The 18,544-nt window shown below is 37.3% G+C and overlaps 1 protein-coding gene across 5 annotated transcripts in view; it reads left to right on the top strand.

Annotated features, from left to right (window-relative positions):
* The window catches only part of LOC129306105 (exocyst complex component SEC10b), a 54,534-nt gene that overhangs the window by 24,403 nt on the left and 11,587 nt on the right, over window positions 1-18,544 (top strand). For all 5 annotated transcript variants that reach the window (XR_008592131.1, XM_054946466.1, XM_054946467.1 and 2 more), the window contains exons 14-21: window positions 7,382-7,467; window positions 7,551-7,724; window positions 14,252-14,305; window positions 14,395-14,523; window positions 14,903-14,995; window positions 15,084-15,230; window positions 17,605-17,702; window positions 17,933-18,017. Coding sequence is in view for 4 of the 5 variants with exons in the window: in XM_054946466.1 (XP_054802441.1) it covers window positions 7,382-7,467; window positions 7,551-7,724; window positions 14,252-14,305; window positions 14,395-14,523; window positions 14,903-14,995; window positions 15,084-15,230; window positions 17,605-17,702; window positions 17,933-18,017 (866 nt within the window). In the remaining variant the exon portion in view is untranslated. The remainder of the gene's footprint in view (window positions 1-7,381; window positions 7,468-7,550; window positions 7,725-14,251; window positions 14,306-14,394; window positions 14,524-14,902; window positions 14,996-15,083; window positions 15,231-17,604; window positions 17,703-17,932; window positions 18,018-18,544) is intronic.

Genomic DNA, 18,544 nt, shown 5'->3' with positions numbered 1-18,544 from the left:
GTAACTGTGCCTTTAATTTGTTAAGTGTGCTGTCAGCCTTATACTTTGTGGTAAAGACTCACTTGCAACTAACCAGTTTCTTACCTCTAGGTCTTTCAACAATCTCCCATATTTCATTTTTCTCCAAAGCTCTCATTTCCTCCATAATTACATTTCTCCATTTTGGTATTTCTAGTGCCTCTTGGATGTTGTTAGGAATAACTTTATCCAAATTAGTGATGAAGGCCCGGTAACTAGGAGAGAGAGTCTTGTGGGATAATAACACTCTGATGGGCATTGCTTGTAGCCTTTGGTCTTCAAAACTTTGGAGAATCTATCAAACCATGCTCTTGGGGGTTGTTTCAACCCATAGAGTGATTTCTTGAGTCTGCAAACCTGCCCAAGTTTCTCATCTCCAAATCCTGGGGGTAAAGACATATATACTTCCTCTTTCAACTCTCCATTCAAGAAGTCATTTTTAATGTCTAATTGATGAAGCTGCCACTCAAGATTCACTGCAATCGATAATAACACTCTGATGATGTTTAATTTAGCTACAAGGGAAAATGTTTCTTTATAATCCAAACCATAAGTTTGTGTAAATCCTGTTGCAACCAATCTAGCCTTGAGTTTGTCTAGATTACCATTGGCATCATACTTGGGAGTAAACACCCACTTGCATCCAACCACTTTCTTCCTTTTAGGTAGGTCTACAATTTCCCATGTGTCATTTTTCTTCAAGGCTTTCATTTCTTCCATGATTGCACGCCTCCATCCAGGTATCTTTAGTGCTTCATGTATATTATTGGGAATTTTCACCCTGTCAACATTAGCAATAAATGTGCTGTACCATGGAGAAAGAGCATTATAACACGCATACTTCTGCATGGGGTGTTGGGTACAAGATCTAGGTTGCTTTCTTACAGCAATTGGTAGATCTAGATCATCTTCAATCATCTCTTCACTTGTCTCCACCTCAACAGTCCCCTTATCAAGTTCTACTTGGTTGGGTTGAAGAACTTCCATCGGGTTTGATTCTGGAAGTGCATCGGGCATGATGGTGCTATTATCACATTTCCTCTTTCATTCATAAACCAGTGTATAATCCTTGCTTCTACCTGTTGGGACAGTAGGAGTTTAGGTTATGGTTTGGTTTCGGGTAACACAATAGGTTCAGGGACTCTCCCCCCCTCACTTTCCAAAAACTGATATTCATTATTCCTTTACTCCCCTTGAATTGGAGGTTTTGGAAAAAATGGCTCATGTTCAACAAAGGTAACATCAAGGGTAGTGTAGAGATGTTTAGTGGTAGGGTCATAGCATCGATATCCCTTTTGTGAAGGAGAATAACCCAAGAAAATGCATTTGACTGCACGAGGATCAAGTTTGGAGAGATAAGAAGTATGAACAAAAGACGTGCAGCCAAAGACTTTGAGAGGAATGGAAGAACTAAGGTGGGTTAGGTTAAGAGATTCCTTGAGTTTGTCAAGTGGAGTAGAGAAGGAGAGGACCTGACTCAGCATTCGGTTAATAAGATAAGTGGCGGTGAGAATAGCATCCCCCCATAAGTACTTAGGAACATTAGAAGTGACCATTAAAGCTCGAGAGATCTTAAGAAGGTGTCGGCTTTTCCTCTCAGCAACCCTATTTTGTTGAGGACTATTAGGACAAGTACTCTTGTGAAGGATGCCATTATTTTTTAGGAAAAGACCCAATTGGTTATTAAAGTACTCAGTGCCATTATCAATGTGGAGGATTTTGATACAGATGTGGAATTGAGTTTTGATCATAGTGTAAAATTCAATAAAAACGAAAGAGACATCACTTTTTTCCTTTAGAAGATGAACCCAACAAAGTCTAGTTTGATCATCGATGAATGTGATAAACCATTTAGAATGTGTTCAATTTGGAATTTGTGATGGACCCCATAAGTCACTGTGGACAATCGAGAATGGATGTGAAGATTTGTATTCAAATCGAGGAAAAGAAGTTCGGTGATGTTTGGCTAATTCACACTCATCACAATGAAAAGAAATCATTTTATTAGAACGAAGTCCAGAAAATAAATGAGATAAATATTGAAAGTTTGGGTGACCCATTCTCCTATGCCACAACATAATATCCATATCGGATTTATTTTTAGAGGTAGAAACTAAATTGCATTGTATGCGAGACCACAGGTTACTCACGGTTGTTTCATCTAGATAGTAGAGACTATCATGCTCCTTAGCACTGCCAATTATCTTCCCCGATAAAAGGTCTTGAAAAATATAATGAGTAGAGCAAAAATGAGCCTAGCAGTTTGCATCTTTTGTAATCTTACTAATGGACAGAAGGTTACATGCTAAATAGGGAACATGTAAAACAGATTCTAACTTCATATGGTTAGATATGATAATGCTGCCTTTGCCAGCTATAGGAGAGGATGACCTATTTGCTGTGTTTATTTTTTCATTTCCCGCACAAGGGTTATATGTACTGAATAATTTAGAATCACACGTCATGTGGTTTGATGCTCCAGAATCCACTATCCATTTGAAATTGTTTGAGGTAGAGAGGAAAGTACATGTACCTTTGTGAGCTATAGAAGCAATAGGATTGGATTTTTGAGATGAATTAGTCTTTTGTAAGACACTCAACATCTCTAGAAATTTACCTAGTTGCTCTTGGTCTACCTGAGATATGACAGATGACTCAGGACATTCTTTAGAACTATCATTAGATGCTTGATAGCCGCGAGACTCTCCTCGTCTTGGTTTCCAATTTGGTGGTTTCCTATGGAGGTCCCAACATACATCCTTGGCGTGCCCTGACTTCTTACAATGTTCATAGGTCACCTTACCTTTCTTGCCCTTTGGATTCGTATCATTACTGCAACTAACCAATGCAGAAGGTTCGGAGGGTGAAGTTGGAGTAGAGAGAGACTCTGGCAACATTACCTTGTGTCTAGATGCTTCATGGCATATCTCTGGGAAAACTTCCTGAGTAGATGGAAGAGGTAATCTACACAAGATTCTGCTTCTGACGTTGTCCAGTGATGACTTTAGTCCTGCTAGGAATTGGAAGACTCATTCATGCTCAACCTTCTCCTTGTATTTTACTGCATCACTTGGGTCTTTCCATTCCTCACCAGACATGAGATCAAGCTCCTGCCATATTGTCGACATCTTGAGCTAGTACTCTGTTTCAGTGCATTCCCCTTGTTTCGAGGACTAAGCCTTTGTCTTTAACTTATATAGTTGCGCGAGTTCCTCCCCATCAGAATAGGAGTCACGGGCTGCGACCCAAATATCTGTTGCAGTGGGTAAAAACACAAAACTTCGCTTGATTTCAGGAATCATAGCATTAACAAGCCAAGAAGAGATGAGTGAATTGTCAGTATGCCACTGGGTGAAGGCTTGCGACTCTGTTTCACTGGGCATTTTTTCAGCTCTAGTGAGAAAATTCAGCTTGCCTCTGCCACTGATTGCTAACTTGATAGCGTGTGCCCACTCACGATAATTCGACCCGTTCAGCTTGTCAGTCACGATCAGTATTGAAGATCCTTCGAAGCCAGTAGTCGACCCGTGGGGACCACTGGCTTTACTCGGATCTATCGACGAGGAGCCCACATTCTTGGACATCGAGTCTATTGTTGCACCCATTGAACATGGAGAACTTGACTCGTCTGAGGTACCTTCGCTGTTGGAATTGCTGTCTAAGCCGTGGAAGGGAGTCGGCTCTGATACTATGTCGTTCAGACAGCTATATTTCATTTATTCACCAAGTCGAGAATTATATACTAGCTTAGGAATCAATCTGATCCCATAAACTGAGCCGAGGATATCGAAAGAGAATAAAAAACAATAAACTCAATATCTTTGACTATTCTACCTAATATTCCCCCCATAGAGGACACTAAATATTTACAATAATTACAATTCTACCCACAAGGATCAAATCACTTGTACCCCTTTTTAGTGGCAAAGTAACCAAGAAAAGCACATCGGATAGCTTTAGGGTCAAGTTTGTTTGTGTGATGAAGAGGAACATAGGTAGTACACCCAAATACTCATAAGGGTAAAGTATTTTCCAGGTAGGGTAGATTGTAAGTTTGGTGTAGAATTTCAATGGCAGTTTTATATGACAAGGTGCGGTTGGGAAGGCGATTAATAAGGAAGGTTGCAGTTAGGACAACATCATCCTAGTGGATATTTAGTAACATGGCTGCCAAAGAGAAGTGCACGGGCTGTTTCAAGGATATGCTTGTTTTTCGTTTCAGCAATACCATTCTGCTGAGGGTTGTAAGGACAGGTACTTTTGTGAACAATTCCATTGGAAAGTAAAATAGTGGAGAGATGTTTGTTGAAATATTCTATGCCATTATCAGTGTGGAGTGTTTGAATAGACATGTGAAATTGAGTTTTGACCATATGGTAGAAATCAATGAACACCTGAGAAACATCATATTTGTCCTTTAGAAGGAACACCCAGGTAACACGAGAATGGTCATCAATAAAAGTGATGAACCACTTTAAGTGAGTCCTATTAGAAACCCGAGAGGGCCCCCGTAGATCACTATGAATGATTGTAAATGGTTTTGATGCAACGTATGGCTGATTAGGAAAGGAAACACGATGAGGTTTTGCTTTTTCATAAGAATTACAATAGAAATGAGAACAATCACTTTTATTGCAAATTGAGGGAAACATTTTTGACATATAATTGACATTAGGATGACCAAGACGTTTGTGCCACAACTCCAACTCACTAGTCCTGGGGAGAGACACTTTATTGTATGACCTAACATTACTGACTTTATTTCCATCTAGGTAGTAAAGACCATCAAATTCTTTAGCACTGCCAATCGTCATCCCCGTCAGTAGATCCTGGAAAAGACAACAAGTAGCAAAGAGAACAACATGACATTTCTCATTCTTTGCCAATTTACTCACCGAGAGTAAGCTACACTTTAAATTAGGCACATGAAGAACGTGATGTAAGGTTAGAGTAGACGAAAGTTGGACACTTCCTATACCAGAGATAACCGACTTCGATGCATCGGCAATCTTGACTATAAAGTTCTTTTGGCAAGGTACATAGGTCATAAATAATTTAATATTATCAGTCATATGATTCGACGCGCCTGAGTCTACTATCCAGCAGTCTCCATTGCATACTTGTTTAATAGTAGCCAAGGCTTTAGAAGAATTACCTCTTTGTACCACAGTAACAATAGGCTACTTACTATTAGTTTGTGGGGCTGACAGCATTTCAATGATCTTACTCAGTTGATCATTTGAGGGCTGTGAATTATCATCTCCTGTAGAGCTTTCAGCAACATATCCATGGCTTTTTCCCTTTCTTGGCTTCCAATCAGGTGGCTTACCATGGAGATATCAACATTTGTCCTTTGTGTGGCCCACTTTCTTACAGTGTTCACACATGGGATGTCCTTTATTGCCTCTAGGATCATTGGACTTGGCAGTAAGGGCAGATGATTCGAAAGTACCGGTTTGAGGAATAGGTTCATCTTTTAACATTACCTTCCTTTGTGAGTACTCCCTCTGGATCATTGCAAAAGCTTCACGGATAGATGGCAAAGGTTGCAGACTTAGAATTCTGCCACGAACATCATCCAGGTCTGAATTGAGTCCAACTAGCAACTCATATAGTCGTTCTTTCTCAAGCCATTTTCGGAACTGAGCAGCATCCTCAGAACTGGTCCATTCCTCAGCAATAATCAGATCAAGTTCTTGCTATAAAGTAGTTTTTTCAAGGTAATATTCACTTGGGCAACAATTACCTTGCTTCACGAGCCATCATTTGGATTTAATCTCAAACACTTGAGAAGCATTTTCCCCATCTGAGTATGCTTCCTTCACAGCGTCCCATATCTCTCAAGCTGTTGAGAGAAATAAAAAACTCTTCTTCACAGCCAGTACTATTGAGTTGACTAGCCATGAGTATACCATTGAGTTTTCGGTCTTCCAAATTCTAAGAGCCTTGACATTCGTTGCCACTGGACATTGGGTTTCGTCGAAAACGTACCCCCATTTACCGTGACCCTCTACTGTGAGTCACACTGTCTGAGCCCATTCTCAGTAGTTGATACCAGTGAGCTTTTCTGAGATGAGAGAGACAAGCGAGCTCTCTTGGCCAGTCACGAAGTGTGCGACTTGATGTGAGCTCGCACCAGACGAACCATCCAAACCAGTCGACTCTGTATTTCAATGAGTCTCAGGCTAAGAGTTCGACTCCATATCCGTCTCTGATGATTCAGTTGCTCGTTCTTCTTCTTGCTTTGATACCATGAAGATTTACCAAGCAAAACTGAATTAATTTATTCAGTGGGTGTGTTAATTACATATATATAGAAAAGAAACCATGATGCCAGCTGAGAAATGAGGCCAAGGAATAAGGGATAGAGAGAATAAATTAAAAGACTTTCCTAATATATCTGATCTTATGATCGTATAATAACTATCAGATATTTACATTAAATATAGTATATTTCCACAAAAACAAGGATATTCCCACAGAATACAATTCTCTACATCTATTCTATGATTATTTCATGGTTTTTTTTGTTTGCATGATGCTACTTGAATCCTCCTTCAACTAAGAGCAAGCTTGCCATTCCAACCTGCACGTATTTTAGCATTTCTATCCAATTAGAAGTACATCTAGCACTCTAAAACCCAACTCAAGACATCCTCAGGATTGAATTTTGGGGAACTCCATCTTTCCTCTGACCATCTCTTCCCCTTTTGGAGCTGGTTTTTTCCTTTGAGTTCATCATCTTCATTATTTCTGGTTCTTTGAGTGCCGTTACATTAGCTCTTGAATTTTTTCATATTTGCCACTCCATACTTGACATTCTCTAGTCTACCATAGTTGACCTGCTCTACTCTAGGGAGTAGAAGCTTGCAAACAAGTGGCATCATCCATCCATGCTCGTAGAACTAGTGATTTTGATCTGACTTGAAAGAAAATAAGAGAATAGAAGGGGGGGAAAAAGGGAAACGAGTGTTTCAGAAATCACTGATCTTTACTCTTTTCTCAATTTTGTCGCTTGGCTATTTAAGAGAAAGATTGTTAGAACTAACCGACCAACCCACCACCTTTAAGAACTAATCTTTTATTAACTACTAACTACTACTACTGCCAATACCCTATTTTTTCCACATATCTTTTTGTGGAACGAAAATTTACAAACATATTCAACTTAAGGTCATTATATCAAATCACTAAGAGGTTTTTGCAATGTTCAGGAAGTTGAAAGGATGTATTTACCCATTTTTAAATGCAAATTTTTCCAAATAATTATAACTGCACCCTCTATTCCCGTGTTTCTTAGTGCTTTTTGAATAATTTGACGTCCTGTTTAGGTTATTAATACAAATCTGTTCTTATGGCTTAGGTCTCACAGAATCTTTATTTTCAAATCACAAGGATGAATACCCAGAGTATGAACAGGCATCTCTTAGACAGTTATATCAAGTGAAGGTTTGCACTTTCTTCTTATATATATTTTTTCCATTTTGATTTGGATATGGTGCAAAAAGCTTTATTGGCCATAATTAATGCAGATGGAGGAACTGCGAGCTGAAAACCAGCAGACATCTGATTCATCTGGGACAATTGGACGCTCAAAAGGAACTTCAGTAGCTTCTTCTCACCAGCAAATATCTGTCACCGTTGTGACAGAATTTGTGCGCTGGAATGAAGAAGCAATTTCAAGATGCAATCTCTTTTCATCTCAGGTAATTGCCTGTTCATGCAATTTGATATGAATTATTTTACTGATTTGCAGCTGTTTACTTTCTATTTTCATAGTTTACTGATTCCACAAAAATTATGATGGCTACATTCAATCTTTTCAGAATCCCTTGTATCACGTAGGAAAAATTGTCAAGTGAGCTTTGGGTTACTGGTTTGGATGATTTTCTGAAATCAGGTCTTCAATGACAAAATATCTGTTCACTTGTTCCTTGAAAATTTTGGGTGATGTGAAGCTTTTGAGAAAAAAGTTAATGAAAGAATGTGTGGGAAATCAGAGACCATTGCATTTATTACTCTAATAAGACTATGAGTAGGACAATACTGTATCAAAAATATTTTTCTTTTATGACAAGCATTCATTGTAAATATTCTCTTTGCTGTACGTATTCCTTTGTTTTGTACATATGAGATCAGATGAATGAGAAACACAACTTGTTCCTATCAAATATTGAACTTTGTATCAGAGCCTAGTTCCCTTGGATTCAGTGTGTCTCTCATTTGTCGATAAATTGAGGGTTGTTGTTTTGTGTGCATGCGCGTAATAAAAGGTTACAGATTTGGATCTCACCACCTAGGTAGGAGGGATCAAAGGCTGTCGATTGGCCTACCCTAGAAATCTCACAGTGAGAGGTGGCGTTTGGCACTCACACACCACCACCAAAGCTTGTGATAGATTTCACTTAGTGGCGCATTTCAAAAAGCCTGTTCCTGGTCTGCAATTGATAGGCAATCTTTGTCTTTCTTTTCCCCTCCTCTCCTTGTCAGTCGAGATATGATAACCTGCGTATGCACTTAACATAGTGCCTTTGAGTAGCAGCTTGGTGGACTCTGATTGCTTGGTGAACTTATCTATTATGTGATAGATCCTTCTTCTAGTTTAGTTCCTTACAGAGAGTAATAAAGTTCAGTTACTTCAGTCCCATCTGAGAGCTAATTGCTATTGAGTAACTTCATACCTTATAGCTATGAGTGACTTCAGTCCAATCACATCCTTATCCTGCTATATTCTTACTAAGCAAGTGATCTTTAACAATTCATTTTGTCATCCAACAGATGTCTAGAAGTCCATTTCTCAAACTGTTAGCCTTAGAGATGTGGAATTTGAGTGGGAAAAATATTTGTTATTGATGTGAATCTCATAATACTCCCAAATATATATATATATATATATGGATAGAGAGAGGGAGGGAGGGGAGAAAAGCAGAATAAATACTCATAAATGCTATACACTCATATCCCAGTCTCTAATCCTATCTTGGAGAATATTTACACTTAAAACAAAGATATTCCCACACTCTTGCTCAAGTTGGATCATAGATATTGATCATGTCCAACTTGCTTATGCATTCTTCAAAGTTCTCTCTTGGCAATCCTTTGGTGAGGGCATTAGCAACTTGCTTCCTTGCTGGGACGTATATTAGGCATACTATACCACTTTCAATCTTCTTGACGAAATGTGATGTGTAGTGGTAGAAAGAAAGAAAAAGAGAGGGAGAGAGAGACAGAAGCCGAGAGATCGAGAAAGAGAGGGAGAGCAAGAGAATAATATGAATAAAATTAACTCTATTGAATTGCCAATTAGGTCTATATGTTATTCTTATTTATAGGGATACTTCTGAATAAATAAATATTATAAAATAAATGGATATCCTGATCTTATCCAAATCTCAAATATTCTAAAATAAATAGATATCCTAATAATATAATAAATCATATCTAAATCTATTTAAATTATCTTGATCGATTTAAATCCTAACTAATTCTTAATTACATAACAATGCCCCCCCTTCAAAAATCCTTGACCTCAAGGGTTTGAAATGCTGAAAGAAGGATGCTGTTTCTGCAACTGAAAGAGTGATATCTAGTTAGCTTCTTCATCTAGAAGACCCTTTCAGTGCTCCAAGACTTCACTGAACTTCTGACAGCTGCCCAGTATCATTTTCAATCACTTCTTTAGTGTCAAGATGGAGTTCAAGGAGTTGCTATTACATTTTTTGCTTCTAAGGACAGTTGTGACCTTTGAAGTACGGCTAGTGGCAATAAAAATATAGGTTCTTGGCTTGAACTCATCAACTTCATTAAATTGCCCATTAGGGCTTTGAATGGAGGCCCAACACGATTTTTTAGGGTTTTGACATAACCAGCCCATGTAGTCGTACCCCTTTTAGTCATTTGCTCCCATGCTTGGTGCATTGAAAAGGACCTTCATCAAGATGTAGGCTTGCCATGTTAATCTTCCATTTCTTTGGGTCTCATTGAGTTGAAAATACCTTTTGCATTTGATAATCCAGCTTGCAACATCCCCATGCTGAAAATGAGGGAACTCCATTCTTGTAGATCTATGGGACAAGTATATTAAATTTCCAACTAGACTTTGGTATCTCTACTTGTCAACTAGTTGGCCCTCTTCCTCCTCTTTTTCTTCTTCTTTATCTTTTCCTTCTTCTACCTTCTCCACCTATCTTTCTTTTTCTTCTTTACTTCATAGGAGTATTACTTGGCTTGCAAGCAAGCATTCCAATTTCTATTAGAAAATCAAGGATATATTTCCTTTATTGATAAACCAAGATTGGCTTGTTCACCAACCTGTTTAGAAGTTTGTTGAGAAGGCTTAGGATCATATTCTTCAGGGGCTATCACCGGTTCTGATTCCATTGGTGCCTTAGGTAGAAGGTGCCCTCCTCCTTTGGATGTATGCTTTTGAGTTTTCATTTGTGATTGGAACAAGAGAATGTGATGGCAAGGATGGAATTGATGGAAGTGAGTGAGAGGATTCAAGCAATGGTGATTGTAGTGGCTCTAGTGGTGTGGTCCAAGGTTCATGAATTACTTGTTCCCAAGTCTGAGATTCACCTATGTTCTCCTCCTGAATGGAAGAATTGGGATAAAATGGTATATCTTCATGAAAGGTAATATCAAGGCCTACAAAAGTGTCTTTGAAATAGGACCAAAGCATTTGTAGCCTTTTTGAGCAGGAGAATACCCAAGAAATATACATCTAATAGCCCGGGCTCCAAGATTATTATTCTGGTTAACATGAGTAAAGTTTTCACACCCAAACACGCGAAGAGAGAGATTGGTTTCAAGGTGTTATGTGGGAAAGACATTTTTTAATGTTTTAAGTAGTGTCAAATGATAAGACTCTACTTGGCATTTGATCGATGAGGTAGGTTCTAGTTAGAATGGCAACCCCCCAATAGAACTTTTGGCACATTGCACGTAAACTAAGTGTTTTGGCAACATCAAGGATACTCCCTCCATTTTCAAATATAAGAAAAACTGCCATGTATCTCTTTGTTTTTATTTATAAGCAAAACTACAAATTTCAAGAAGCATTTATCACATTTTCCCCAAATTGTCCCTCATAAAGTCAATGTTTATTTTTACTAGACCAATATGTTTCATTAATTACAAGGTAATTTAGTCTATTTTTTTTTTTAAATTTCAGACATAATTATTATATTTAACCAACTTTTTTAAACTATGTAAATTGGTTATTTTCTCTTATATTTGAAACTGGAGGGAGTATGTCTATTTTTCCTTTTGGCAATACCATTTTGTTGGGGTGTATCAACACAAGTACTTTTATGAACAACTTCACGTATTTGGAGAAATGAGATTAGTGTTTGGTTGAAATGTTCAGTACCATTATTAGTATGTAGGGTTTAGATGCTTGTATGGAACTAGTTTTTGATCATGGTATAGAAATTTTGAACACAGTTGAAGCTTCAAACTTGTCTTTTAGGAGGTAAACTCATCAGAGATGAGTGTGGTAATCTATGAAGTTAATAAACCATCTTGTTTTGGTATAGTTTGGAGTATGGGATGGACCCCATAGGTCACTATGGATAGTGGCAAAAGGTTTGGGAGGTTTATATTTTGCTCTGGGGAATGGTGTTCGGTGGTGTTCAACTATTTCACAAACTTAACATTTCATATCATGATTATTCTTTGAATAAAGAGATGGGAACAAGCAAGATAGATAATTAAAATTTGGGTTGCTCATTCTCTTATGCCATAATGTAGTATCCTCAATTTTCGAGGTTGATGTAGACTTATATATATTGGCTGTATGTTGGTGTCTCATTCTAATATCTTCAAGGAAGTAGAGCTCCTCATACTTTTTGGCACGGCCAATTGTCATCCCCAATGATTCTTGAAAAATGAAATGGTTTGGAAGAAAATAAGCACAACAGTTTGACTACTTTGTCAATTGATGAACAAATAATAGGTTAAATGCTAATTAAGGTACTTAAAGAACAAATTCTAGAGTTTAAACTCAAAAATATGAATATTTCTTTTCTCATCAACAAAAGCAAGAGACCCATCTGTAGGTTTAACTTTCAAGTTCCCAGCAAATAGAACATAGGTTATAAATAATTAATGACAATCTGTCATATGATATGATTTTCTAGAGCCAACAGTTCACAATGTTTTGTTCCTTTAGGTTTTTGGGGCTTGAAGGAAGTTACGGGCTTGTTTGGAAACTTGTTCTGAGAACAGTTTTTTGTTTTCCAGAACAAGAGAACAAAAAAAATCTGTTTTGTAACATGTTTTTAAAAAGTGTTTTGGAGAACAAAAAAACATATCATTTTAGAGAACAGAAAAATAAAAACAATTTTTAGGTGTCCTGTGATTATTGTTCTGGAGAATAAGGGAGAATGAAAAAAACATCTATTTTTATTATTTTTTCATTCTCAAAACATGTTCTACAAAACACTAGTTCTCAGAATAATAAAATAAAAATAGTTTCAAACGGCTCCTACCTCTTTTTGCCAATAAGGGTGTGGACATAGTTTTTGAGATCTCACCCACAACAATAACAGTTTCTGGTTCAGCAACTCTAGGCTTGGGCTTTGGTTTTATAGTTGCATAGATCTATCAAGCATCCTTCCATCGCCTCATAATGATGTCACTTTACTGCATTACAACTGGATGTTTATTGTCTCCCTTAGTAACCTCAGGACCAAGGATGGAACCAAGTAACAGGAAAAAATTGTAACTTTTGTGAACAGGAGCTCTATATTCTTTATAAACCTTTAAGATAAAAAAGAATCGGGGCTTGCAGAGAAACGTCCTGCACTATTTAGGAACAAGGGGTTGTATCTCTCATCTATTCGTCATTTACAATATCAATAAGAATAGCCAAGCTCAGTTCTACCATATTTGACCCTTCAATTGGAGACTTATGCTGAGACGATCACTCAGTCAAAGGCTAGAGCCCAGCTGTAGAGTGCAGAGTGAATGCAGACCTTGAAAGATGGCTGGTTCTTGTTGGAGAAGGGACATCAATGCTGGATAGAGAAGTCTTTGGTGAAAAACAAGTTCCACGCACTGGCACATGGACGAAGACCTTTTTGGTTATGGCATGTGTGACTCATGCGCTCATTGGATGGTGACCATACTTTGGGGATTGGCTAATTGGGTACTTAGTCTCTCTAGGTGGCATGTGTGGCAGTTGGATTACTTCACAAATGACACCAAAAAAAACTCACACCTAATGCTAAATGGAAGCTCATTGATGGTGGAAAAAAAAATGATCCTGGGCTTGATGCTCTGATGCCATGGGGAATTTGAGGGGAAAAATATTTTCTTATTGATCTAAATATCACATTACAACCAATAAATATATACATTGGAGGGAACAAAATCTAATAGATGCTCATAAAAGCTATAAACTCACTTATATCCTAGTCACTTATCCTATCTCAGAGAGTATTTATAATTAAAATAGAGATATTCCCTATTTACCCAAAAAAAAAAAAACAGATTCCCTTATTTACTTTATTTACTTGTAGCTTGTAGCTCTCAAAAACTTTAGGAATGTTTGTGTGATTATAATATTCAAATAATACAATTAAGAGTCAGCTTATATACATAGTAATTGAGTCATTGGACAATATACGTTGTGTTAGGTGCTTAGAATTGATGGAAGGAAGTAAGAAGAATAATTCTATTAAGATAACATAGAACAAAAATTTCACTCTATACTCTTATTAACCACGCTTGGGAGAATCTGTAAAGGACTCAAAAGTCTGTTTGTTCATGATATGCTAGATCCTAATTTGCCAAGCATATTTTTATTGTTAAATACAATCCAAAATAACTGAAAATTTGAATAAAATCTATATAACTATATATTTGGATAATTTTCTAAACAAAATCTGAATAAAATTGAAATAACTAAACATCTGAATAGAATCTCTCCTAAAATCTCTCAAAAATAATTCAAAATTCAAAATAACAATAATTAAATAAAACTTCATTCAGCTTTTGTTGTTTCTTCCTTGAATAGTTCTGTAACGGTCTCTTATCACATTGCTTTTTCCCTGTTCTCTTTATACATGTGCTTTTATTTTCTCAACTGGTGTTAACACACAGTCATCACCTAACTGGCAACCGATAACTAGTTTCTTTTTGGCCTGAGCAGTTAATATTCAAGCTTAAGATGCATTTTTATTAGAATTTTGATCCTTGGTATGTGCTATTGCTATTTCCCATCTTCCAGCCGGCCACCCTTGCGACCAATGTAAAAGCAGTGTTCACTTGCCTGCTGGATCAAGTAAGTTTAAATTTGTAAACATTCAGGTTTGTTTTACATTTGTGTACGTGGAGCTCAGAATTCTTGGTTATTGATTTTTTCCTTTGCAGGTCAGTCAATACATAGCAGATGGCCTTGAACGAGCTCGAGACAGCCTGACTGAAGCTGCTAATTTGAGGGAAAGATTTGTATTGGGTACAAGTGTCAGCCGAAGAGTGGCTGCTGCTGCTGCCTCTGCTGTAATTATATGAACTCCTCGTGTGCTTGTCTTTCAAATCATCTACTTTTGTCGTAATTATATATGACACAAATACAATTGACGAACATCATATTAACTGGTTGATATTGAGAGTGGCTGCTGCTGCTGCCTCTGCTGTAATTATATGAACTCCTTGTGTGCTTGTCCTTCAAATCATCTACTTTTGTCGTAATTATATGACGCAAATACAATTGACGAACATCATATTAACTGGTTGATATTGAGAGTGGGTGCTGCTGCTGCCTCTGCTGTAACTATATGAACTCCTTGTGTGCTTGTCTTTCAAACCATCTACTTTTGTCATAATTATATGACACAAATACAATTGACGAACATCATATTAACTGGTTGATATTCAGGCTGAGGCTGCTGCTGCTGCTGGTGAAAGCAGTTTCAGATCATTCATGGTTGCTGTACAACGTTCTGGTAGTAGTGTGGCTATTATTCAACAAGTATGCTGGGGGAACTTGTTCTCTTATTATATTTTTCTTGCTGTTAAAGAGAACTCCCTTGTGAACTAAAATAGTTACTTCTCTACAGTACTTTGCAAATTCTATATCTCGGCTTTTGCTCCCTGTGGATGGTGCACATGCTGCTTCTTGTGAAGAAATGGCGACAGCAATGTCCACTGCAGAGTCCGCAGCTTATAAAGGATTACAACAGTGCATTGAAACAGTGATGGCTGAGGTCAGTTGCATGTTACACATTTTACATATAACTAGATGTTTTTCCTTTGCAATGCATAGGATAAATAATAACTTGAGGAAACGTGACTTCCCTAAAAGGGGACAAAAAAAAAAAGAAAAAGTATAAAAAAAAAATTTGGAGAGAAACATAAAATAAAAGTGAAATTAATGTGCAATGTGTAAAAAGTAAGAGAGAGAATTGTTAAAGTGTACAAAATGTCAGAGAAAAGACAGACGTAGAGATGGAAAAAGCCAAGTCAGTCAGCACTATTCTTAAGTCATTATAGATGTGGTATATGATGGCAAGTGGATGACTGCAATACTGCTTGACTATTCCTGTAACATCATGTTGATATGGTAGAAGATGAGAAAGAGAGAAACAAAGAGTGAAGGACAAGGAAAGAGGAAGAAAGAAAAGAAAACAGAGGGGGGGGGGGGAGAGAGGAAGAGATAAGAGACAAGAGAGAAAAGGAAACAGAGAACAGGTTGAACTGAACTATATTTCTGTATTTTCAATTTAGCATAACATCTGACTCAGATTTAGGATCCCTTATATAGGCTCATTCCTCCCTTTATTCTAACAGAACCTAACCCCACAACTAACTAAACTATTTATTCTTCATTTATTTATTCTCTAACCCCCCAACATTTTTAAAAGCTTGGTAAATGATAGAATATATTGCGTCATACAATCCATGCAGCTAGCCCCACCTAGTGGGATAAGGCTTGTTGTTGTTTACATAACAATACCCTCCCCTTCAAAACCCTTGACCTCAAGGGTCAGAGATAGGAAAGTCTAGAAACTGTCTCTGAAAATCAAACTGAGACATCCAAGTTGCTTCTTTATTAGGCAAGCCTCTCCACTGAACCAATATTTCTTGGATGATCCTGCCTTCTTCCTTCCAATCCTCTTATTTAATATTTTTTCTACCATCCCTATCACCTTGTACGGCCCAACATGATTAACCTGATTTCAAAGCTCCTTTAAAGGAAAGTGACAGCTTTTGCTTACGAAAATGTCACAAGTATGACAGTTATGGCTTTGACTTTTCAACCAGAAAATTATCCAAGCACATGAACCCAAATGAAAGCCCATGTTTGCATCACTTTTGAAGATAGAAAAAACAAATATTTTGGGCTCCATGCTATGCTTTTTCTGGGTTCAACATTTTCAAAACTTTTGCACCAGAATTTGGCTCTTTATATGGAGAGAGAAGAACTTCATGCATCAGATGCTGATCTCGACAACACAGACAGACTAGAGGGTGTTTTAGTCATTTTTGACTTGAATGGTTGGGACCTGCCACTTGAGAGTCCATTCTTGTTCTATGTCCAGATGTTTGAAGGGTGCGAAGACACCCAAGAATCTCCTACAGAGACTGCCATGGGTTTGCTTTTGCTACCTTGTGAAGATTTATCTCTTGTAACCGGCCATGACTATGTTCGCTTTGTAGAGTAATAGGCTTCGTTGATCTCGCAGCCCCAGCATATTCTTATTGGAAATGAGCTGTAATGGCTTCCATGTAATCTTCCCAACAAAGTTGTTTGCCCCGTTTCAATTGTTCAAAAGATTGATGCCACTGAAATGCCTCCTTGTTGAGGTGAATACTTGTCACAGTGACCTTTCGAGAATTTGGTGTTTCATCCGAATGAAAATAATGTTTACACTTCAAAAGCCACCCAAGAACGTCATCTCACTGGAATCTTGGAAATTCTGCTTTGGGTCAATGGTTGCCACCTTCATCGTTTGAAGATGAGCCTCCACTATTGTAGGATTCATCAAAACGTCTAACAAGTTGAGCCATTTGTGCAGTGAGGGCTTGGAGTTGATTCTCCAAGGTACAAAGTCCTGCATCATTTTGATCTGTCATCTTCAAGCGCAGCCTATGAACATATCTCTAGCATATAAAGGTGAGGAAAGACTGGCTCTGAATACCACTGATATGGTAGAAAATGAGAAAGAGAGAAACAATGGAGTGAAAGAGAAGGAAGGAGGAAGAAAGAAGAGAAAAGAAGGGGGCAGAGGTAAGAGATGAGAAAGAAAAGGGAAATGGAGAATCGGAAGAACTGAACTATATTTCTGTATTTTCAATTTAGCATAACATCTAACTCACACTTAGGATCCCTTATATAGGCTCCTTCATCCCTTTATTCTAACAGAACCTACCTAACTATCTCCCCAATTAACCGAACTATTTATTCTTTACATATCACATGTTATCTAGAAGTTCAATTAGTTCTAATTATGATCCATGTCTTCATAGGAATCCTTGTAGCTACAAATGGTTTTCTTTTTCCTGATCTGGATATTTCCAGTTCTTTTGCTTCTGTAAAGTCTATCCTGAAATGATATATCTTCCAAATTTGCTCTTTAGGTGGAGCGGTTACTCTCAGCTGAACAAAAGGCTACAGATTATCGATCACCTGATGATGGGATGGCTCCTGACCATCGGCCAACCAATGCCTGCACAAGGTTGATGTAACTTGAATAACTGCAACTAGTGTTTGTGTTTCATTGCTGATATTTCCTGTACTGTATATCTTGGAATAGATGTGAACTTAGACCAATTTCTGGATTTTAATACTATGAATACTTTTTTATGATGAGATTCCTTATGGTGTTGAGAGTGATGTTGATAACTGTTTCTCTAAAAAAGTTAATTTTCTTTATCCTTAATGGTGATATTTGGTTTTCTTGGTCAGAGTTGTTGCTTATCTTTCTCGTGTGCTGGAGTCTGCATTTACTGCACTGGAAGGCCTTAACAAACAAGCATTCCTGACTGAGTTGGTATAATATTTTAGTTTCCGATGTTGATGCTTTTTCCATGTGTAGTTTATTGTCTTTTACTAAATGAAATAAGTTAGCTGGTTCAACAAAAACAAATAAGTAGACGAGCATAATATATCATTGAGAGATAACATTCTTTAATGTGTATGTAAGACCATTGGATCTTATAGTGAAGTGTTACTAGTTGGAAGTTGATATATATATATATATATTTTCAAAGGGCTTCTTACATGAAGTTTTAAATATAGAATATCCTAAAGGAGAAGAAAGCTAATAAAGAGGATGAATATATTTCTAGTTTCTTTGCTGGATTTATCAGTTTTCTTTTTTAATAAGAAAAGAACTGTATTGAGAGAGAAGAAATGTACACAAGAGGAGGATTAGGTTGTGTACCAAAAATCAAACAATAGAAAAAGTATGTTAAAGATGCAATAATGCATCCTAGTCTCTTTGCTAATCCAATGGAGACTTTCACCACAAAGAAGCTACAAATTGAATGTAATGAGGAAATTTAGTTAATTTTTTAT

The sequence above is a fragment of the Prosopis cineraria genome, unplaced genomic scaffold (assembly GCF_029017545.1).
Source record: "Prosopis cineraria cultivar Desert tree isolate PC_DT_omini unplaced genomic scaffold, ASM2901754v1 PC3, whole genome shotgun sequence".
Classification (NCBI taxonomy): Eukaryota; Viridiplantae; Streptophyta; class Magnoliopsida; order Fabales; family Fabaceae; genus Prosopis; species Prosopis cineraria.
Note: the sequence above shows the minus strand (reverse complement) of the source record. Positions and strands in the feature narration are given on the sequence as shown.